Source organism: Diadema antillarum, unplaced genomic scaffold, assembly GCF_040938485.1.
Source record: "Diadema antillarum isolate AM-2024a unplaced genomic scaffold, OU_Dant_1.0 seq00000720_RagTag, whole genome shotgun sequence".
Taxonomy (NCBI): Eukaryota; Metazoa; Echinodermata; class Echinoidea; order Diadematoida; family Diadematidae; genus Diadema; species Diadema antillarum.
In genome coordinates, this window is record NW_027271624.1 from 460971 (window position 1) to 481009 (window position 20039).

Consider the following 20039-nt stretch of genomic DNA (forward strand, 5'->3'; position numbering starts at 1 on the left):
TCATATCTTCTCTAGGTATTCCTGCATGCTCGTCCAGTCTTCATCACTCATCTCAAGGTTTTTGTTGTCTGCTAGACTCCCACACAAGACAACGAGCTTTGAAAGCTTAGACGCGGTCGGCTGGTCTTTCCGAAATCTTGACATCAGTATCTCCCTGGCTTTTATGGGATACGTCATATCATGCACAATCACTGCTATTCTTTCTTTTCCTGCAGAAACGAGGACGCAAAAAATGAAATATAGAAATAAATAAAACAAATCACGGCAAGGTTGACTGCACCCTACTGGAAAGAACACAGTGTCTTCACAGTGTCTTCACAAAGTCGACTATGTGAAAACCCTCGAATTTAACATTGTGTGATGATAATTTCACACACACAGTGGTGTGGTTTTCACAGAGTGTTCACGCAATGCTTTGTTTTACACTGTGAATTAATGACTCACATTGTGTTCACACTGCCAAAACGCTTGAATTTAACAGTGTGAAGAGATTTCACACTGTGTTCACAATGTTTTAACACTGTGTTCACACTGTGTTTCTCGCAGTGTTTGACACTGTGTTCTTCCAGCAGGGCAATATCAATCTACTTTGTTTATTCTTGTTTTTACTTCCTTGCTCTCTTTATCTCTTCATTATTTTTATTTCACTTACTCATGTGTCTATCTCTTGATTGATTGATTGATTGATTGATTGATTGAAAAAAATCATTCACTTACCAAAATATACTACAAGTAAAATACATCTCTATATGCATATCATGTACATGGCAGAAACAGGACACACAGATACACTGTGCTACGATAATCAACTGAAACAATCAAGGAAGAAAGAACCATTGATAAGACCCACATAGTGGCAGGGGACTGTCAATTGGACTCGGATTCCTCTACAATAAAGTTCACAAAGACACAAGTAAGGAACGTTTGAAGCCATGCCAAGGTACTGCAGATAACGTCTCTCACCGAAAAAGCTGGAGCAGTACTCTAGGTATTTGTTGTAGAGAGCATTGCAGACATCAGTAACTGTAAAGCCCCCAGTTTTATGGGAGTGGCAGAGCACCATTCCATGGCTGGATTTAACCGCACTCTTCTCAAACTTGAAGTCGTCCAGTCGGACGTCGGGAATCTTCAAAAAGCGAGCCTCAACTTTCTTATAATTCGACTTGGTCGACGACAGTCTTGCTATCAATCCAGAGACGACTCCCTCTTCTGAAGATGTGCAGACATGGATAATCTTTGGACCGAGGGGAGTACCGCGTCCGCTCCGTGCTGAAGTCGCCTCCTTGTTACTCATCGAGTGTGACAGACTGCAACTAAATGTATCTGTGATCGAGTCAGATTGGAAGAAGCAGAGAGACGTTAGAGAAAGAGAAGTAAAGAATCTCTCCTTTGTACCAATGTTCTGTGTTCCGTGTTGTTTATCGCAGGCGTTGACAAACTGCTGTGAAAACGTACAGCACCTTCGATCAAGAGTACATCATCGTGATCATTCCTCTATCAAAACACACCAGGCGAGGAGCTGTTCGCTGTCCGTTTCAATACTTTCGGCACTAATAATAACAGTGTGCAGAGAAGAGGACACGCGAACAAAGTTTCTTAAGTAAGCCGTCACGCGTACCGTCACCGTGACGATTTATTGAAAAAGAAAATAATCATTCTCCTCGTATTTGCGACTTTATTCAAAAGTTTTGTACGGTAAGGGTGTTTTGTAATGCAGCTGATTTATATGCTTTATATTTGAGAACATCTTTTTAATCACTGTTCCCAATGTCAGTGGCTTTTTTTTTTACATAACGTGGCTATCTATCAGTCCAAACCTTTTCTCAAAACGGAAGAATAACAGGCATATTAAAGATCAATTTCAAGCATTTTACAATCAAAAGAATGTACGAATACACATGCGCATGTCGAACGTCTTCTTGGCGGAATCAATTTTAAGTACGAAACAAAATCGTATAAAACATGGAAAATTCTAGAATATGAAGTCTAGAGTGAGGAACTTCTACTTCGTTTAGTTTGCAGTCAGTATTGGACAAAGAGAACAACTTGTTCCGATTCAAAAAGCAGGCAACTTGAAAGTAGTAATTGCCAGATTGCAGATCGCACTGAGCACTGGTAGAATGAAAAGAAATGGAGGAGGGAGGGTCGACGGATTTTTAAACATGTAAAGAATCAAAATTTTAGAGTGGAGAAGAAAAGAACGGGCTTGAACATGAAAGTAAAATAGATGAGGTTTGTCTTATGTACACCGCGCCTCAGATTTAAATATCAGCCCGAGGACTTAACAAAAAACTATATGAGTAATGCCCGAACCCAAGTTACAATCACTTTGGCTATTATCTCATATTTCCTTTTCTATTGTTAAGCATATAGTATACAGGTTTATTTCGTTTTGCAACTGCTTTGAAATTATGTCAATGGTGCCAAAAATAAATAAATAACTAAATTAAGAAAGAAAGAAAGAAAATATACAGTCCCTGTTTTGTTTGCTACGACCATTTCGACAATATACCCCATTGCCGGATGTGTGTATCCGCTATCGGAAAACATGTCATGAGTAGTAAGAATCTGCTGATATCATCATGCATAATGTTCATCTTTCTTTTGGAAGACCAAGGATTCTTTGCCAGTCTCAGAAGCTTAAAAATTAATCTTATTCAAAGTTCTAGCACGTACACCACGTAGGCTCATTACTCTGTTATGAGCCTCATACATAGACATACACACGCAAATCGCATGCACGCTGAGCAAAAGATTCCGTCATAATTCATTCAGCAATCAGGCATGACTGTAATCACTTTGTAGGAGGGCGAAGATACCTGTATAAGTGGACTTGGATGACAAATCTTCGCTCTTTGATCTCTGAAATACGGTACTCAGGTGAGAACCGGACTTGTCCTTCACTTTTGGTACTGTAGCACACCAAAAAAAAAAAAAAAAAAAAAGAAGAAAAGAAAAGAAGAAAAAAATAATAGAATAAATGAATATATGAATAAATAAATAAATAAATAAATAAACACACTAAAAAGACATTATAATATATAGTATCTTAGTATCAAAGAAACACAACAACACTCAAATACACATGCTATGTACTGGCTCATTCCTGTTTACTTACAATACACGTACTTTCTTTCGTATTTTTTTGTTGTTGGTAGCTTACATACTTTCAGTCAGAAGATTCGGAGTCATCCCGCTAGATCGACACCGACGAGTCACACAGCCCACGAGTTCGACATTGAAGACAGGTCCACGAGTCATACAGCTCACGAGTCATACAGTCCATGAGCTCGACACTAGGCAAATAAAGCCCATGAGTTCGACACTATATTATAGGTAAAACAGCCCCGCATGTGTCTGTCTCGTGGGCCTTGTTAGCTTATAATAGTGTCGAATTAATGGGCTGTATGACTCGTGAGCTGTATAACTCATGGGCTGTATAACTTGTGAGCTGTATGACTCGTTGGCTGTATGACTCGTGGGTGTCGGTCTCGTGACGTGCACCTTGGGGTTGTTTCTTGATGAGCGGTGACTAAACTGGGTAAAGAGATGGACAGGGACTCGTGTAATTGGTATAGGCCTATATTCCGAGGTGAGTTAGTTAGCTCAGGTGGTAGCTCGTCTAGCTGCCTCCCACCCAAGCGATCCGGGTTCGATACCCGAGTCTGGACTGAGTAATGTTGTGTGTAATCATACTGTCCCCTCTAGCAAGAGGCGAAACAATGTGTCCGTCGGATAGGACATAAAAATGGAGGTCCCGTGTGTGTTGGAGAGTCACAACTCATGCACGTAAAGGATCCCGCTTCATTCATTCATCGCAAAGCGCAGGTGAAGTGGCCCCCCTCACTTCCAAATACCAAGGAAGACCGGCTTAGTGTAGCCGAATATGAGCTACCCAACCATCTTCTCGGATGGAAAATAAACAAAACAAAACAAAACGCATTTCCTGACAAATTTGTTAAGACTAGCTTCACAATGTAAGTTCGTTCATTATCCTGTTATGTTATACACACACACACACACACACACAAACAAATATGTGTGTGTGTGTGTGTGTGTGTGTGTGTGTGTGACTGTCATAACAGGATAATGAAATGCATTTCTGTTTTTGTTTTGTACATTTTCCATCTGAAAAGATGACTGAATAGCTCATATTCAGCTACACTAAGCTGGTCTTCCATGGTTCTAGTTAGATGTAAGTCACAGTCAACCCATTTCAACGGGTTAAACATCTTGCTCTATGCGATAAATGAATGAAGCGGGATCTTTTACGAATATGAGTTGTGGCCTAATATACAAACACAAAGACACACACATACACACACACACAAACACACACACGCAAACGCAAACGCACTGATACCCCCAAACACTGTGAGACCGCAGCAGAAGATTTCATCGTAATCATGTAGTAATTTCAGCAGTACATGCACATCAGGGCGGATCCAGGAATTCCTTTAAAAGAAAGGGGGCGCCTTTACAAATCAAAGGGGGATGGCCCATATTTTCTTTTACATTCATTTTGTTTTAATAAACAAATAAACAGGGGAGCGAGTCCGGTAAGCCCCCGTCTGGATCCGCCACTGCACATACTATAATTATACAGGGTTGATCTTTTCCAGGGGAGGGTGAAGATGCAAACCTGTAGACTTGTTGGCATCTGGCTCGTCTTTGCTGATAGATCTCTGAGCTCTCTTTCCGAGCGATCGTGCTGTGTCTTCAACTTTGAAAAGTGTAAAAGAAAAAGAAGAAGAAGAAAAAGAAAAAGAAGAAGAAAATTCATTAGTGGCAACTGGATGCATTACAACATACAGACAGAACTCGCTCATATAGATATCTTGTACATACTACACATAATTATTATTCTGTGCTAAAGCTAAAGTTTCAGAACTCCATTTCAGCCACTGATCTCAGCCACATGGCTTTTTTTTTAATGCGCCTGCACTGTAGCTCAGCCAACGTTAGTCTCGTTTAAGCCGCAACACATGTGTAAATTGCATCCCTGAGAGGCTATGACAAAAGGACTAAACCGAAGAATGATTTCCGACAATGCAATATTGGCCACTATCTAGGCTAAGAAAAGGTTAAGAGGCATGACAGGAAATTGTACGTGTATGTACCTGATAATCATAATCTGAAGTCAAGTACATTCCCGACTGGCAATTGAAAAGAGAGCAGTAAAACAGCAATCGATCCGGGTGTTTAGACTTCCATATCATTGCGAATATCCACATTCTAATCAAAATCATGTTTAAGAAGTTTAAGATCTAGTCAAAATAAACAGTCTACGTCCGAAAGAAAAACCACCTAAACACCGCAGGTGATGTTGATTTGTGCTCGCCCAATTCAAGGAAAACTATGATACAGAATGATGAAACTAATTCCAATAAGATAATAGATTGGTAGGTCACTATAATGGTAAATGGTAAATGCTTCATCAAAACACTCTCCAATTATATAAAATGATAGCAAAATTAATATTAAAAAAATACGAAAGAACTGACGGAAATTCGAACCAGTATAGTGTCCAATAAGAGTCCGTTACATTGAGGGACTTCCCTTTAATAGCTCAAAATGCAAGACAATATCTTTCAGTAGTCAAGAAGACCAACTAATGAGTTTAATTGATCGTTTCAATTATTACAGCAATATTGAAACTAGCAATAAAAGTATAAGAACTTAACATTGCTTCTGTATTAAGCTTCGACCATGGGAAAAAAAGGAAAGAAAGAAATGTAAACGTTAATAAAGGACGAAGGACAAAATGGCCTTTGACGGATAAAGTGGATTATAATATGGCACTGTGATGTATTGATTTTGGCTAAATTCATTTGACAAAACAAAAATAGATCTGATATGAAAATGTGTACATGAAAATAGTGGCAAACTATTAGGTAATGGAGTTATTACTATAATTTGCAGAAATCATGATATGTGATGGTGATCGATATCACAAAACACTGCATGTGAAACGTTGAAACGCCGTATTTCTTTTAATTTTCAGTCCTCATATCATAGTGAAGTTTCATTATGCCCGCAGGTTAACTGTATGGAGAACATTAAAGGGAAGGTAAACCCCAAGAGCAATGTGGATTGAGTGAAAGCAGCAGCATTAGTAGAACACATCAGTGAAAGTTTGAGGAAAATCGGACAATCGATGCAAAAGTTATGAATTTTTAAAGTTTTGATGTTGGAACCGCTGGATGAGGAGACTACTAGAGGTTATGACGTATGAGTGGACAACAATACCAAGAAAATATAAAGAAAATTCTGCAAAAATCCATTTTTCATGAAAATTACAAATTCCATCAACTTGATATTGACATATGTTAAGGGTAGCAATTATTCCCCCTGCTTTCTGAAAGCGGTTGGTCCATTGCTCTTTCATAATTCTAGAAAAGCGAATTTTTGTTGAATTTCCTTTATATTTTCTTTGTATTGTTGTCCACTCATACGTCATATCCTCTAGTAGTCTCCTCATCCAGCGGTTCCAACACCAAAACTTTAAAAATTCATAACTTTTGCATCGATTGTCCGATTTTCCTCAAACTTGCACTGATGTGTTCTACTAATGTTGCTGCTTTCATTCAATCCACATTGTTCTTTGGGTTTACCTTCCCTTTAAACGTAATAATTTGACCTGTTATGAGAAGTTGCCTGTGCGTGCTAATATAATTCTAATGTACTCTTACTTGATTTTCCGGTGACCGATGTGTGAGTCGAGGGAGTACACACATGAACCTGTAAATATTGCACCAAACGATCCCAATCTGCGTTCTCGATGTCGCACGTTTTCTCAAGATCGCCAGCAATAAAGACAAGACCAGCAGTTGAGAAGGTGAGAGGTTGCCGTGTCTTGAAACTACGACGTCTGATTTGTCGAATATTGGTGGACTCCTTGGGGCAGTCGTGAGTAATGACTACCAGCTTGTTTTTACCTTTATGCGGAAGAATGAATTTTGATGAAATTGAATCAAAGTCCATTAAAACACTATCTATAATGCTCCTTTTTTTCACCGTATAGACAGCTGTAGAACGAGCGTTGACAGAATGACAGTTTTAGAGACAGTGTCACACTATAGTCATTAGGGGACAGAGCTTTACATTTTCTTTTTATAATCTAAAAAAAAAGAGGAAAATCTCACTCATCAGCCAGACAGCGGCTGCTTGAAAGCATAGCGTATGGGGCGATTCACACGCAGCATTGATAAAGTCTTATCACGTCATATACAAAAAAATTCTTTTTCGTTCAGCACGGGGGGGGGGGGGGGGGGGGGGAGGGAGGCTCCCTCGGATCTTCAATTCACCTGAAACTGAAGTCACCAAAGTACTCTTGTTCTAACTTAGCCCTATCGCTACTGGTTCTTTAAAAAAAAAGACTTTTAAAGATTCCTTACTCTGAGGGCTTTGGGGAGGTATTTAGAACCCCACATGGGGGGGGGGGGGAGGGGCGCTAGGGGTATGGTTTGAAGAAGTTTCATAAAGAATTAAGCTGATAATATGAAAGTCGTGAAGCATAAACAAAGATCTTGGACTCTCTCGATTCGTTTAAAAAAATGCCTGTCGTGGTTTCTGTTGCCTTGGAGGTTATACATTTGGAAAACGGATAGAGAGCTAGAGAGAGAGAGAGAGAGAGGGGGGGGGGAGGGAGAGAGAGAGATTTGTGATAGTTGAAAGAGCTCAGGGTGTCTATCAAATTCAAACTTTTTCTTTCAGTCAATTTATCATGTTCACTTCAACACTGCTGTTAGTCAGTGGAGGCTATCAAAGAACACAGCAGCGAGATATTATTCAGAAATAACGAAGCTGATGTTACATTGCTCACGAAAGGAAAATAAAATATGACATATTTCTGCACCCTCTAGGCGTCCATATTGTCATTCTAATCGTGAAATTCCTGGTGTTTGCAGGCGGCTCTTTCTTTTTGCACAACTGTATTGCCTGGAGAACCAAAAACTAAACAACAACGACAACAACAAAATACAGACTTACCACCGACCCACTGTTGACATTTTGGCAAGAACTCGTCATAGAGGGAGTCCGCAACATTGGTAATAGATAGGCGCCTGTCCCGGATGGAGTGGCATACTATTGCGATATCTGCAGTGCCTTTGAACTCGTACCTTTCCAACGCGCTGTATGGCAGTTGGTCAAAAGTGATCTCTGCATGTCGGAATTCTACCTTTAACTTCGAAAATAACCCGTCTATCCTTTGTTGGTCTGATATTGCCAATATTGTCACACGCGGTTTCCGCGTACGGCGCTCGACGGCATCGTCGCTTACGGGGTTGTCATAACGGGCAGAGTGGCCAGGCTTCGAACGAATAACTTTCTCTTCAATGTCTGTGAATAAAATCATAGTACACTGTACACAAATGCGTATTTACATCCACACAGGTTGAGACCGTACAAGTTTCATAAATTATAAAGATGTAAGTGAAGTTCAAATGACTTACTACTAGAGTGATATTATCGAAAGTACCAACTGATAGGCCTATGCCAAACTAGAAAAAGAACGTCACCACTAGCAGAGCAAAATAAGATTTGAATATCTCGTTGGATAATACATACATCTTGATAATGAAACAAACATATTATAAAACTTCAACCATTGCCATGCAGATACACGAGTGATAATACATGTACATTATTGACAACTGCGAACTGTACATTCACACAGGAATTCGCATACAGATACGCATACACACAAGCATTGACAAGTATGATACAAGTATCACGTATAGGCCTATATACGTGAATTTCATTGGTACTTTAAATACTTCTAGTCACTCAATACAAGATTTGTGTGTGTATGTGTGTGTGTGTGTGTGTGATATTAATACCAATTAACATTATAAGTAAAGAGACAGAACATAAGAAAAGATGCAGCGCTGAGGGAGATGTATGCCCTACACATCTTATAAATTACTGTCGAGAGAATCATTTGTGTGTGTGTGTGTGTTGCGTGTGTTGCGTGTGTGTGTGTGCGTGTGCGTGTGTGTGCAGTTTGAATGTACAAGCACTCTTCTTCATTTATTTAATGAAATCCTTCGGGAAGGCTAACGGTAAACATTTCTTACACATGCACACAATGTAGTGTGTAACCTTTTTGACTGAAGCGCAGCACATGAGATGAAAAGAAGGATAGAAAGAATAGAAAGACGAACTAAAGAGAGAGTATGCCTGAGCAAGTGGCTGAGCTGCAGCCACTTGCTGGCTCATATTCGCACATTGTCCACTTATCTATATAGGTGTCACAAAAAACATTTCCCACTTTTGATCCTTAATGCAGGGCTCGACACTAACGGTGGCCCGGTGGCCCGGGGCCACCAAAATTGAAAGTCGGGCCACCAAATTTCCAAAAAGGGCAAATTTGGTGGCCCGCCTCGGGCCACCAATTTTTTTTTTTTGGAAAAGTACGTCAATTAATTCGTAACTTTTTGCGTCGGAAATTAGCAGTTATATTTGTTTAAAGGATAGATGAAAAGGACTGAATGAGTGCCTGAGAGTGAGTGTTGCGAGTTTGTTGAGGTTTATTTATGAGTAGATGTATGTCCAACTTCCAATTCTTACTATGACTGGATAAAACTTAGATATTTGACTCATTAAAAAAAACCAGGACTTTTAATGTTTTTTATTGTTTTTTTTTTCGGGGCCACCAAATTTTTCTCTCGGGCCACCAACAATTTGAAATTGCGGATTTTGGTGACCCCATCGGGCCACCAAACAAAAAAGTTAGTGTCGAGCCCTGCTTAATGGTTCAAAAACTATACGTCATAATGATATTGATATGAGCAATAGCTGAAAAGTGTACAATTTTGTTGAACGTAATTTACAAATGATAGCATAAATCAGTTTTATTAAATTCAAGATTTATTTGTAAGTTAGGTTTCAGATTTCCCTCTGTTTTCAACCCTCTGCACATAATTTTAATTTTGCACGGGGGTCAATGTATTTGTGTGTATGGGAGAGTGTGGTGAACAATGGCCAGGATAGGAATGCTCTATTACATATTCATGAGAAATTCCACTAACACAGCTAGTATTTATTCATCCTGAAGTGTAGTGTATACAAGCACATGAAAACATGTGCTTATTTTTTCATGTGCATGCATTTTACCCTTTACCATGAATTTAGACTAGCAGTGCCCAGGGCAATCCATCATGACTTATTAATAAAGCATTCATGTGCCTTGGAGCAAGAGTCCAGAAGCCTAGTCAGCATAAAGGTGGTATTCCTGACCAGTATTAATGTCTATTGTTTCGGCGTCCGGGTCATTGTAAGCACACACTCCATACACATCATTGGTTCTTGTGTAAAGTTCAATTTTGTACAGAGCCCGGAGGGCTCAAATTTTACCACAATCTTTAACTTAACTTTGAAATTACTGTAATCATGGTCTTAACGAAACCGATTCATGCTCTCATATTCAAATCACCTCCAACTAAATTGTACACTATTCAGTTATTACTCATATAAATGACATCATTATTTGACGTATAGTTTTCGAAATATTAAGGATCAAAAGTGGGAAATGTTTTTGTAACACCTAGTACATCTAGGCCTACGAGTTAGAAATCAATTTCACCCACGTGGCGCTTTATCTAATACTTGTTATACCTCAACCAACATATTGGTGTATTGATAAGCTGTGCCTAAGAGGTAAATTTCATCCATGTAAAAGAGCTGAGCCTGAGAATGACTGCTGATTGGAAAATATTTGCTTTATTACATTCTTCTTACTTTGGTCAGTGTGATTATGTGCCATTCTGCGGCTAACTATACACAGCCCTTTCGCTGTACACGACGTCTGGTCGGAGTACTCTGCAGTATGCTTCTACTAATATTACATTTCAATGGAACATACAAGAAATGCATTTTGTGTTTGCTTCCACGACTAATTACCTTGAGGAATTCCACAGAGAGAGTTTAGCAGAACATCCCGCCATCATTACATATTCATTTTAGTACTTCAATAATTCAATGACATAGGCCGATAAGTTTATAGCCCTTACCACCATCTAAGGTAGAGGTGGAGATACCAGTAGGAATATTAATGGGCTGGTGGGCAGTGGGCCTATTCTCCGTGGTAGAACTCTTAGAACTGGTTTTCCGATGGGTCCGTGTTCTTTCTTCCTCTGATTACGTTGGCGAAAATTAAACACACAGAAAAAAAATACATAACAACTGTTCACAATACAAACAGGAACCCACACATGCATGGACACACGTACACGTACACACTCACACACACACACACACACACACACACACACACACACACACACACACACAAACATATCATTTGTAATTACACGCCTACATCATTTTGCCGTTGTTATGCTAGGTGTTACAAAAATATTTTTCACTTTTGATTCTTGATAGTTTAAAAAAACTATATATCAGATAACACTTACATTGATAGGAGCAATAGCTGAATACTGTACAATTTAGTTGGAGGTAATTTAAAAACGATAGCATGAATAAGTTTCATTGAATTCAGGATCTATCTTTAAGCTTTGTTCCAGATTTTGTTCTGTTTTCAACACTGTGTACAGAGTTTTAATTTTACACAGGGGTCAATTCGTGTGTATGGGGATGTGTGGTTAACACCCTGACAATGGTCCTGAACAATGGCCTGGATTGGAATGCTCTATTTAATATTCATGAAAGATTCTACTATTACTAGCTAGTCTTTATTCATTCCGAAATGTAGTGGATGCAAACACGTGAAATATGTGCTTATTTTTTTTTTCATGTGCATGCAATTTACCCTTTACACTTGTACCATGAATTCAGAATAGCAATGCCCAGGGCAATCCGTTATAAATTATTAATAAAGCATTAATGTGCCTTGGAGTAAGAGTCCAGAAGCCTTGAAAAGGTGGTATATTGTGGTATTCATGATTATTGCTCAGCGTCATTATAAGGGGGTCTAGGAACACTACCCCCTGGAAAACCACCCTCCGGACAACTACCACCCGGATAATTACCCCCTAGGAAAATTCCCCCCTAGGGCAACTACCCCCCGGACAACTACCCTCCAAGGGCAATTACCCTCCAGGGTAATTACCCCCTAGGACAACTACCCCCCGGACAACTACCCTCCTAGGGCAATCACCCCCAGGGCAATTCCCCCTTAGGAAAACCCCCTGGATAACTACCCCTCGGATAACTACCCCTGGATAACTACCCCTCGGATAACTACCCCCTGGATAACTACCCCCCGGAGAACTACCCCCTGGGTAACTACCCCCCGGAGAACTACCCTCTGGATAACTACCCCCGGAGGCGTTTTTTTTTTTTTTAAGACGACACAAATTGGGGCATGGCGCGTGTTAAACCTATGGGAAAAACGTTGGGTTAGGGTTTTTGGTTATGGTTATGGTTATGGTTATGGTTATGGTTAGGGTTGGGGTTAGGGTTAGGGTTAGGGTTAGGGTTAGGGTTAGGGTTAGGGTTAGGGTTAGGGTTTGATGGTTAGGGTTAGGATTAGGATTAGGGTTAGGTTTAGGGATAGGGTCCCCGATAGATTTTTAGTTTCCCCAATCTGTGCCGTCTAAAAAAAAACACGCCCCCGGAGTACTACCCCCTGGGTAACTACCCCCCGGAGAACTACCCCCGGATAATTACCCCCCGGATAATTACCCCCCGGATGATTACCCTCCGGATAACTACCCCCCGGATAATTACCACCAGGATAATTATCCCCAGTTAACTACCCCCTCCTCCGATAACTAGACCCCAGATAACTTTCACCCGATAACTACCCACTCCGATAACTTCCCATGGATGATTACCACGGATGAGTAGGCCTACAATTCCCCCTCCCCTATATAACTATCAAAAGGAAAATTACCCCCAGGACAGTGCACCACGTCAATTACCCCAACGTCAATTACTACCTCCCGGGTCATTGCCCCCCCCCCCCCAACTCTTACTTTTAATAAAAAGAATATTATTACTACAGGAAACGAAGTTCTTTGTATCATTTGCCAGGAATCACGGAGATGCCATACTGATACTTCATCTAATGAAAACAACATCTTAAGGATTTACGATTTGTATCGTTTGCATTTAGGACGAGCTTAATTTCTCCCTTCTGTATGTGTTCTTAAAAAACCCCCCGAAACTGTCCCTGCATATCCTACCCGGTAATCGAGTACATGTCAATGCCTTTAACCAAAACTATTTTCGCTAAATCTGTATTTTCTTTTACTGTTCCGAAATTTCGGATTTCTCTTGATAGCAGTATAAAAGAAGTTTTAAGTTTGAATGCCTTTACCATTGAACTAAAGACATTTTGAAGAAATGTTACACTTCACTTTTTGCAATATTTTTTTTAACCACAATCGTCTATCGTTTACCACAATTCCATGTAACACTTCTTTATTTTGAGGAGCTTATATCTCATGCCTCACGTGCCCTAGTTTTGACCCATATCTTCCTCTTCCCTCTCGCTTTTCTCTGTCCATGTACCGTGAAGGTAGTCTATTCCTGTCATTCATTACTCACCTTTCCTCTTTCTCTCATTACAAGGGATTTATCTCGTGTGTGTTCATGTGCAGTGCACTCCCGTTAGGACGAAATGTTACATTTTAAAAAGAGCATAAAGTTGTTTGTGTTGTCACTCTTGTCATGTTTAGAAAATGACGGTGTAGGATTTGGTTACAGTTCGCTATTCCAAAGGTTCTTTTTACTTAACTACGTTACTCCGAAGGCTCCTTATTCCGAAGTTTCACCATTCCCGGGATTCCGATGGTTTGTTTATCTGAAGGTTCGCATTTCCGAAGAATCATTATTCCGAAAGTTCATAATTTAGATTAAAATAATATATTGTTCATTTTCCGAAGGTTCGTTGATCTGAAAATGAAATTAGGTTCGTCATTCTGAAGGTTAATTATAAATCAAAAAAATGAGAAAGGTTCACTATTCAGAAAGTCCTTTGTTCCGAAGGCTTTTTTCATCCGAAAATGAAATAAGGTTCGTTATTCCGAAGAAAGTTTGTTAATGAAAAAAAAAAATGAGAAAGGTTAGTTATTTCGAAGATTTATTTATCTTAAGACGATTATAAGGATTGCAATCCTTAAGATTTGTTAGTGTACTCACCTTTTTCCACCATGGATTAACGATTCTTTTTGTAATGTTCCGATTAACGAACGTTTTGAATTCCTATCATTTTCGGACTAACGAGCCGTATAAGAATAAGAATAAGAACCATATTTTATTATCGGATTAACTAACCTTTGGAATAACGCCAAAATGTGCTTAATATTTCATTTCCGAACTATTACGGACATTTAGTTGTATCAGAATATGTGTGTTTTGTATTAAAGGACTTCGGAACAAGAAACAAACCTTATCTGAATTCAGATTATTGTATTACAATAACGCAAGTTCCCCTCGGAAACTGTGCGTGATACACGGAGTGAACGTACAATGATGTGAAGCGTTCGCTCATGCATGCAGAGACGCTATAAAAATGCTTGTTCCGCTACGCATTTTCGAATGCGATCCGCATTTCGTTGTAACGGAGTACATTTCTTTTGTTTTTCTTTGTCAGTGGCGCTCAGAAAAGACTTCGTGGTTACGAAATTTTGTTATAACCGTCTTCGTTATAAGCGAATTTTGTACCATAGACTTTAATGGCGATGATTTTGGGACCAGAAGTTTTGCTTCGTTATAACGAAATTTCGTTATAACCGTGTTCGTTGTAACGGGAGTACACTGTATCTTTATTTGTGTACTTCGTCTCTGTCTTAATTTGCTTTCTTTGCATTGTTTCATCAATTTTGTAACTGTTTTACTATCATACCGTTAACGCTCATTTCAGAATTGCCCTATCATTGGGCATTAACAACTAGTATATCAAGGATGCGGGAAGAGATTGTCACATCCTTGGTATGATCACCGCAGAGCATTACCTCCCTTGACAATTACTCCTTATTAAAATTAGGCTCCAAACAATCACCCCTCTTGCAATAACTTCCCCCCCCCCAGAAAATTACGTCTCTCATTGTCATTTTCGAACAACGTTTGCTATTTGAATTGAAAAAAAAAAACATTTTTCATATCGTCTGGTTTTGGTCGAGACCTAACTTCAGGTTTTTAACATCTTTTGGGTGAGGTGATTAGAAACCCCTTACGAAATATTAAAGAGCATGCTATTCCAAGAAGGATTCAAGTTTTTGTGAAAAAAAATAGTCTTAAAATGGCCGGGATAAAACAGAGCAGCCCTAATGTAAAAAGGATTCTGTCAACTACAACTCTTTAGATCTATTCAAAAAGAGGGTGCAGGACAAAAGACTTCGTTAACAACTAGGGGTGTTTTGTACAAAAAAAGAAAAACAATACCGTTAAACTCGTAATATTTTACTCTTTCTAATCAGACTAGAGAACTGGATTTCCCCTTAAAGTGTCGACAACATTTAATTTGAAAACTAGCACAATTCTACTTGTATGTAAAATAAGCTGTAATTTCACTCAAATGACAGATTAGGGCACCGTTTGATAAAAGTTGCCAGTTATGACATCTTGTTAGTCTCTAATAATTTCAATAAAACCATGGATTCTGCTTGATTGATAAGCTCGAGTCACTGACTTGTTACCATGGACCTGCTTTGCTCGACCTACAACGATTGGTAATTGTGTGGAACTGACAGCTTGTCAGGACTGATAACTTCCATAAAACCGTGCCCGGATCCTATCAGAAACTATGGCTTTATATCGAAGGGTCCGTCGCTAATGTTAAGGGAATATGAATTGCAGTGAAATCAACTCTCCTTTTCTTATGTTTATCGTCTAATGTGTTATAATGGTAGAAAATGACAAGCCAAAAGAGTAAATGATGACAGTGTAAGAGAAAGGTGCATTAATGTAGGGCCTACATGAGCTTAGTCTTCTGATATGGTATTATGAACTTATGGAAAAATTACAACGGGTGTATGGTAACTTGGGGGGGGGGGGGGAGGGTTTTCCAGTGGGTAAGTATCAGGAGGGGGCGGGGGGGGGGGGGCGGTTCGGGGTATGGTTATGGGGGGGGGGGGGTATCTCGGGGTGGTAATCCGAGTGGTATATTTATCCTGGAGGTAGTTATCCGGGGGGTAGTTATCCGGGTGGTAGTTATCCTGGGGTAGTTATCCGGGGGGTAGTTACCCAGGGGGTAGTTCTCCGGGGGGTAGTTATCCAGGGGGTAGTTATCCGGGGGGTAGTTATCCGGGGGGTAGTTATCCGGGGGTAGTTATCCGGGGGGTAGTTATCCAGGGGTAGTTATCCGGGTGGTAGTTATCTGGGGGGTAGTTATCCGGGGGGTAGTCATCCAGGGGGTAATTACCCAGGGGGTAGTTATCCGGGGGGTAGATGTCCTAGGGGTAATTACCCTTGGGGGTAGTTGCCCTAGGAGGGTAGATGACCGGGTGGTAGTTGTCCTAGGGGGTAGTTGCCCTAGGAGGGTAGATGACCGGGTGGTAGTTGTCCTAGGGGGTAATGGCCCTGGAGGGTGATTGCCCTAGGAGGGTAGTTGTCCGGGGGATAGCTGCCCTAGGGGGGAATAGACTTGGGGGGTAATTATCCGGGTGGTAGTTATCCGGAGGGTAGTTGCCCAGGGGGTAAGTGCCCGGATACGTTATAAGGACACCTTTATATAGGCAATACATATCAATGGTTCTTGTGTAAAGTTCAATATTGTACAGAGGGTTAAAAAAAAATGATCAAACCTGGAACTTAACTTTAAAATTAATCATTGATTTAACAAAACTGATTCATGCTTCTATGTTAGTCAAATCATCCCCAACTATTCATTGTACTCTATTCAGCTTTACTCGTATGGATATCAATGGCGGTATTATCTGATGTATGATTTTAGAACTATTAAGGATTAAAAGTGGGTTTTTTTTTCTGAAACTTGGTATCTACATTACTTTAGCTGTCTAGTCACATACTCCTATTTATAGGTTTGACTTATACCATATGTAGTTTAGTTTACCTGTGCATTTTGGCAGAGGTTTGATTTTTGATGGTAAGAGGTCTTTGGAGGTAGTACTGTGTCTTCCACCCTGAGTAAGGTGGTTAGAAATAAAGATACAAAGGTATAATGAATACATTTGTGACAACTGTGTACAATTCATACAGACAATACTCGCAGAGAGGCACACAATGACAATGACAATTTCTTTCTTATGCCACCAAAATGTATGGGTATTGAAGGAAATTAATTTGAGGAAACATCGTGCTGAACAAATAAAAATGAGGTATTTCATAATATGAATTATGAATATATATATATATATATATATATATATATATATATATATATATATATGGTGTCTAAAAAAACAACAACTATACACTTTTGCAATGGCTGCCGAATAAGAAATATATGCTACTGGGGGAAAAGGTTTATACGTATGCAGGGGCGGATCCAGGAATTCCGTAAAGAGGGGGCGCGTTTACAAAATTAAAGGGGGGTCGCACGCACCCCTCCCCCCATTTTTTTCTTTTTATTTCTTTTGTTTCAACAAAAAATAAAGGGGGGGGGGGCGTGCGCCGGTTGCGGTCCTCCCTGGATCCGCCCCTGCGTATGGATAGCTTTTGGACTCAACTTTCATATGACACCAAAAAGTCTAAAAATAATTTATGCTTGAATGAGCACTGCTCACTTTTGTAAAAGGTATGAAAATTAGGCTGCGCAGGAATTGGCCTTTTAAATTTGCGACAGAAGAGTCCGTTGGAGCTTACAAAACTGAAGTTGATATGACAAATTTGTGATCAATTGCGATCAGTTTTGGTTTGCTGAGTAAATAATAAACCAAACTTTCATGCATGAGTAAACAGCAGTTGCATTTATTTTATTGTAGCATTGCAAATTTTCCTGGTAGACTCAGTTGTGTGTTCATGTGAGTCAGGATGAGGTGATGGTATATCTTGCAATTTCCATGCTACACACTCCTATATTTTTTTTTTTTACATCTGTGACTTGAATGAAAACCTTCGCCCCACATTGAAATTGTTTTCAGATTAGTAGAATAGCTAATTAATTTACTTAATAACAAGTGGGGATTATGCAAATTCTTTATTTAAATACATTTTGTTGAAAAAGGAATGTCACAGCCAGTGGCGTATCTAGGGGGGGGGGGAGGGGGCAAGGGGGGCACGTGCCCCGGGCGCCACTCCTTGGGAGCGCAAAAACACGAAAAAAAACACGAAAAAAAAACGAAGAAGAAGAAGAAGAAAAAAGAAAAGAAGAAGAAGAAGAAGAAGAAAAAAAAAATCGCCCGGAAGGGTGGGGGGGGGGGGGGAGAATGGTGTGTGTGGGGGGGGGGAGAAAACCAAATCAAAAAAGATAAAAACAAAACATGATGATGACGCGGACAAAATGATAATGTTTATTGTGATGTTCACACAAGAATTCCATGTTCTGTCAGCTGAAATACAAAAATTTTCGGCTCGCTCGCTGCGTTCGCTCGCCAAAATTTATATAAATAAAGAAGGTAAGAACAAAACGAGATGATGACGCGGACAAAATGACAACGTCTATTGTGTTCACACATGTCATTTTATATTTAGCAGGCAAAATGTTTCACGGAGCAGCCAATTGGATCAAAAGAAGGCGCCAACGGTTTCGAACATACGGGGGGGGGGGGGCGCAAAAAAAAATCAAGCAAGATAAGAACAAAACGTAATGATGACGCGGAAATATGCAAATTTCGGCTCACTCGCTCGTACAATTTAGAGTATTTTTCTCAAGTCCACAGTTTGTTGGTATAAATCGTTATCTATAAGGCCGTCACTATATCTTCATTAGGATTGTAAGATCAAATAAGCAAAAAATGACAAGAATTCAATGTTTTGTAAGCTGAAATACAATAATGTTCGGCTCGCTCGCTGCGCTCGCTCGCTAAAATTTATCCAAAAAAAAAAAAGGAGAAGAAGATAAGAACAAAACGTGACGATGAGGCGCACAAAATGACAATGTCTATTGTGTTCACACATGTCATTTTGTATTAAGCAGGAAAAATGTTACACGGAGCAGCGGCTGCAATTTCATTCGTTCTGAAGCGATCGCCGATTGGATCAAGAGAGGACGCAAACGGTTTCGAACATATATGGGGGGGGGGTGCAAAAAAAAAAACCAAATCAAAAAAGATAAGAACAAAACGTAATGATGACGCGGAAATATACAAATTTCGGCTCACTCGCTCGTACCAATATAGAGTACTAGTATTATAAGTCCTCAGTTTGTTGGTATAAATCGTTATCTATAAGGTCGTCACTATATCTTGATTAGAATTGTAAGATTTAATAAGCAAAAAATGACAAGAATTCCATGTTTTGTAAGCTGAAATACAAAAATTTTCGGCTCGCTCGCCGCGCTCGCTCGCCAAAATTTATCAAAAAAAGAAAAGAAAAGAAAAAAGAGATAAGAACAAAACGTGATGATGACGTGGAAATATACAAATTTCGGCTAACTCGCGTGTACCAATTTAGAGTACTTTTTAAATTCCTCATGCAGTTTGCTGGTATAAATCGTTATCTATAAGGCCGTCACTATATCTTGATTGGAATTGTAAGATTTGATTAGCAAAAAATGACAAGAATTCCATGTTTTGCAAGCTGAAATACCAAAATTTTCGGCTCGCTCGCTGCGCTCGCTCGCCAAAATTTATCAAAATTCATTACATTTAAATCACCCTCAAAAGACCCCTTTTAAGTGCTTGAAAAAGCATATCATGTGGACTTTGTTTAAAGTCCCTACCGGGATGGGGTTGGGGTTGAACACTTTTTCAGAAATTAGGGGCGCAATTTTCGCGCTTGCCCCGGGCGCCGTTTTCCCTAGATACGCCACTGGTCACAGCTACTGGCTACTTATTCTTCAGGTTACCCATTGACCTGAAGAATAAATAGCTGACATCTTTCACATTTTTTTTTGACAATCCATAATCAATATATTCAATGTTACATAATCCCTACCTTGGTATTAAGTAAATCAATGAGATGTTCAGTGGGGTGGAGGTTTTTCATTGAAGTCACAGATGTAGATA

At 39.6% G+C, this 20039-nt stretch overlaps 1 protein-coding gene across 1 annotated transcript; it reads right to left on the minus strand.

Annotated features, from left to right (window-relative positions):
• Window positions 1-19909, minus strand: LOC139738071 (uncharacterized). The gene is made up of 8 exons (XM_071648733.1): window positions 19880-19909; window positions 16985-17054; window positions 11016-11138; window positions 7993-8343; window positions 6693-6938; window positions 4643-4723; window positions 964-1323; window positions 1-209 (listed from the first exon to the last, which is right to left on the minus strand). The coding sequence occupies exons 1-8, from the start codon at window positions 19907-19909 to the stop codon at window positions 1-3; spliced, it is 1470 nt and encodes a 489-aa protein (XP_071504834.1).
• Window positions 19910-20039: the final 130 nt, after the last annotated feature.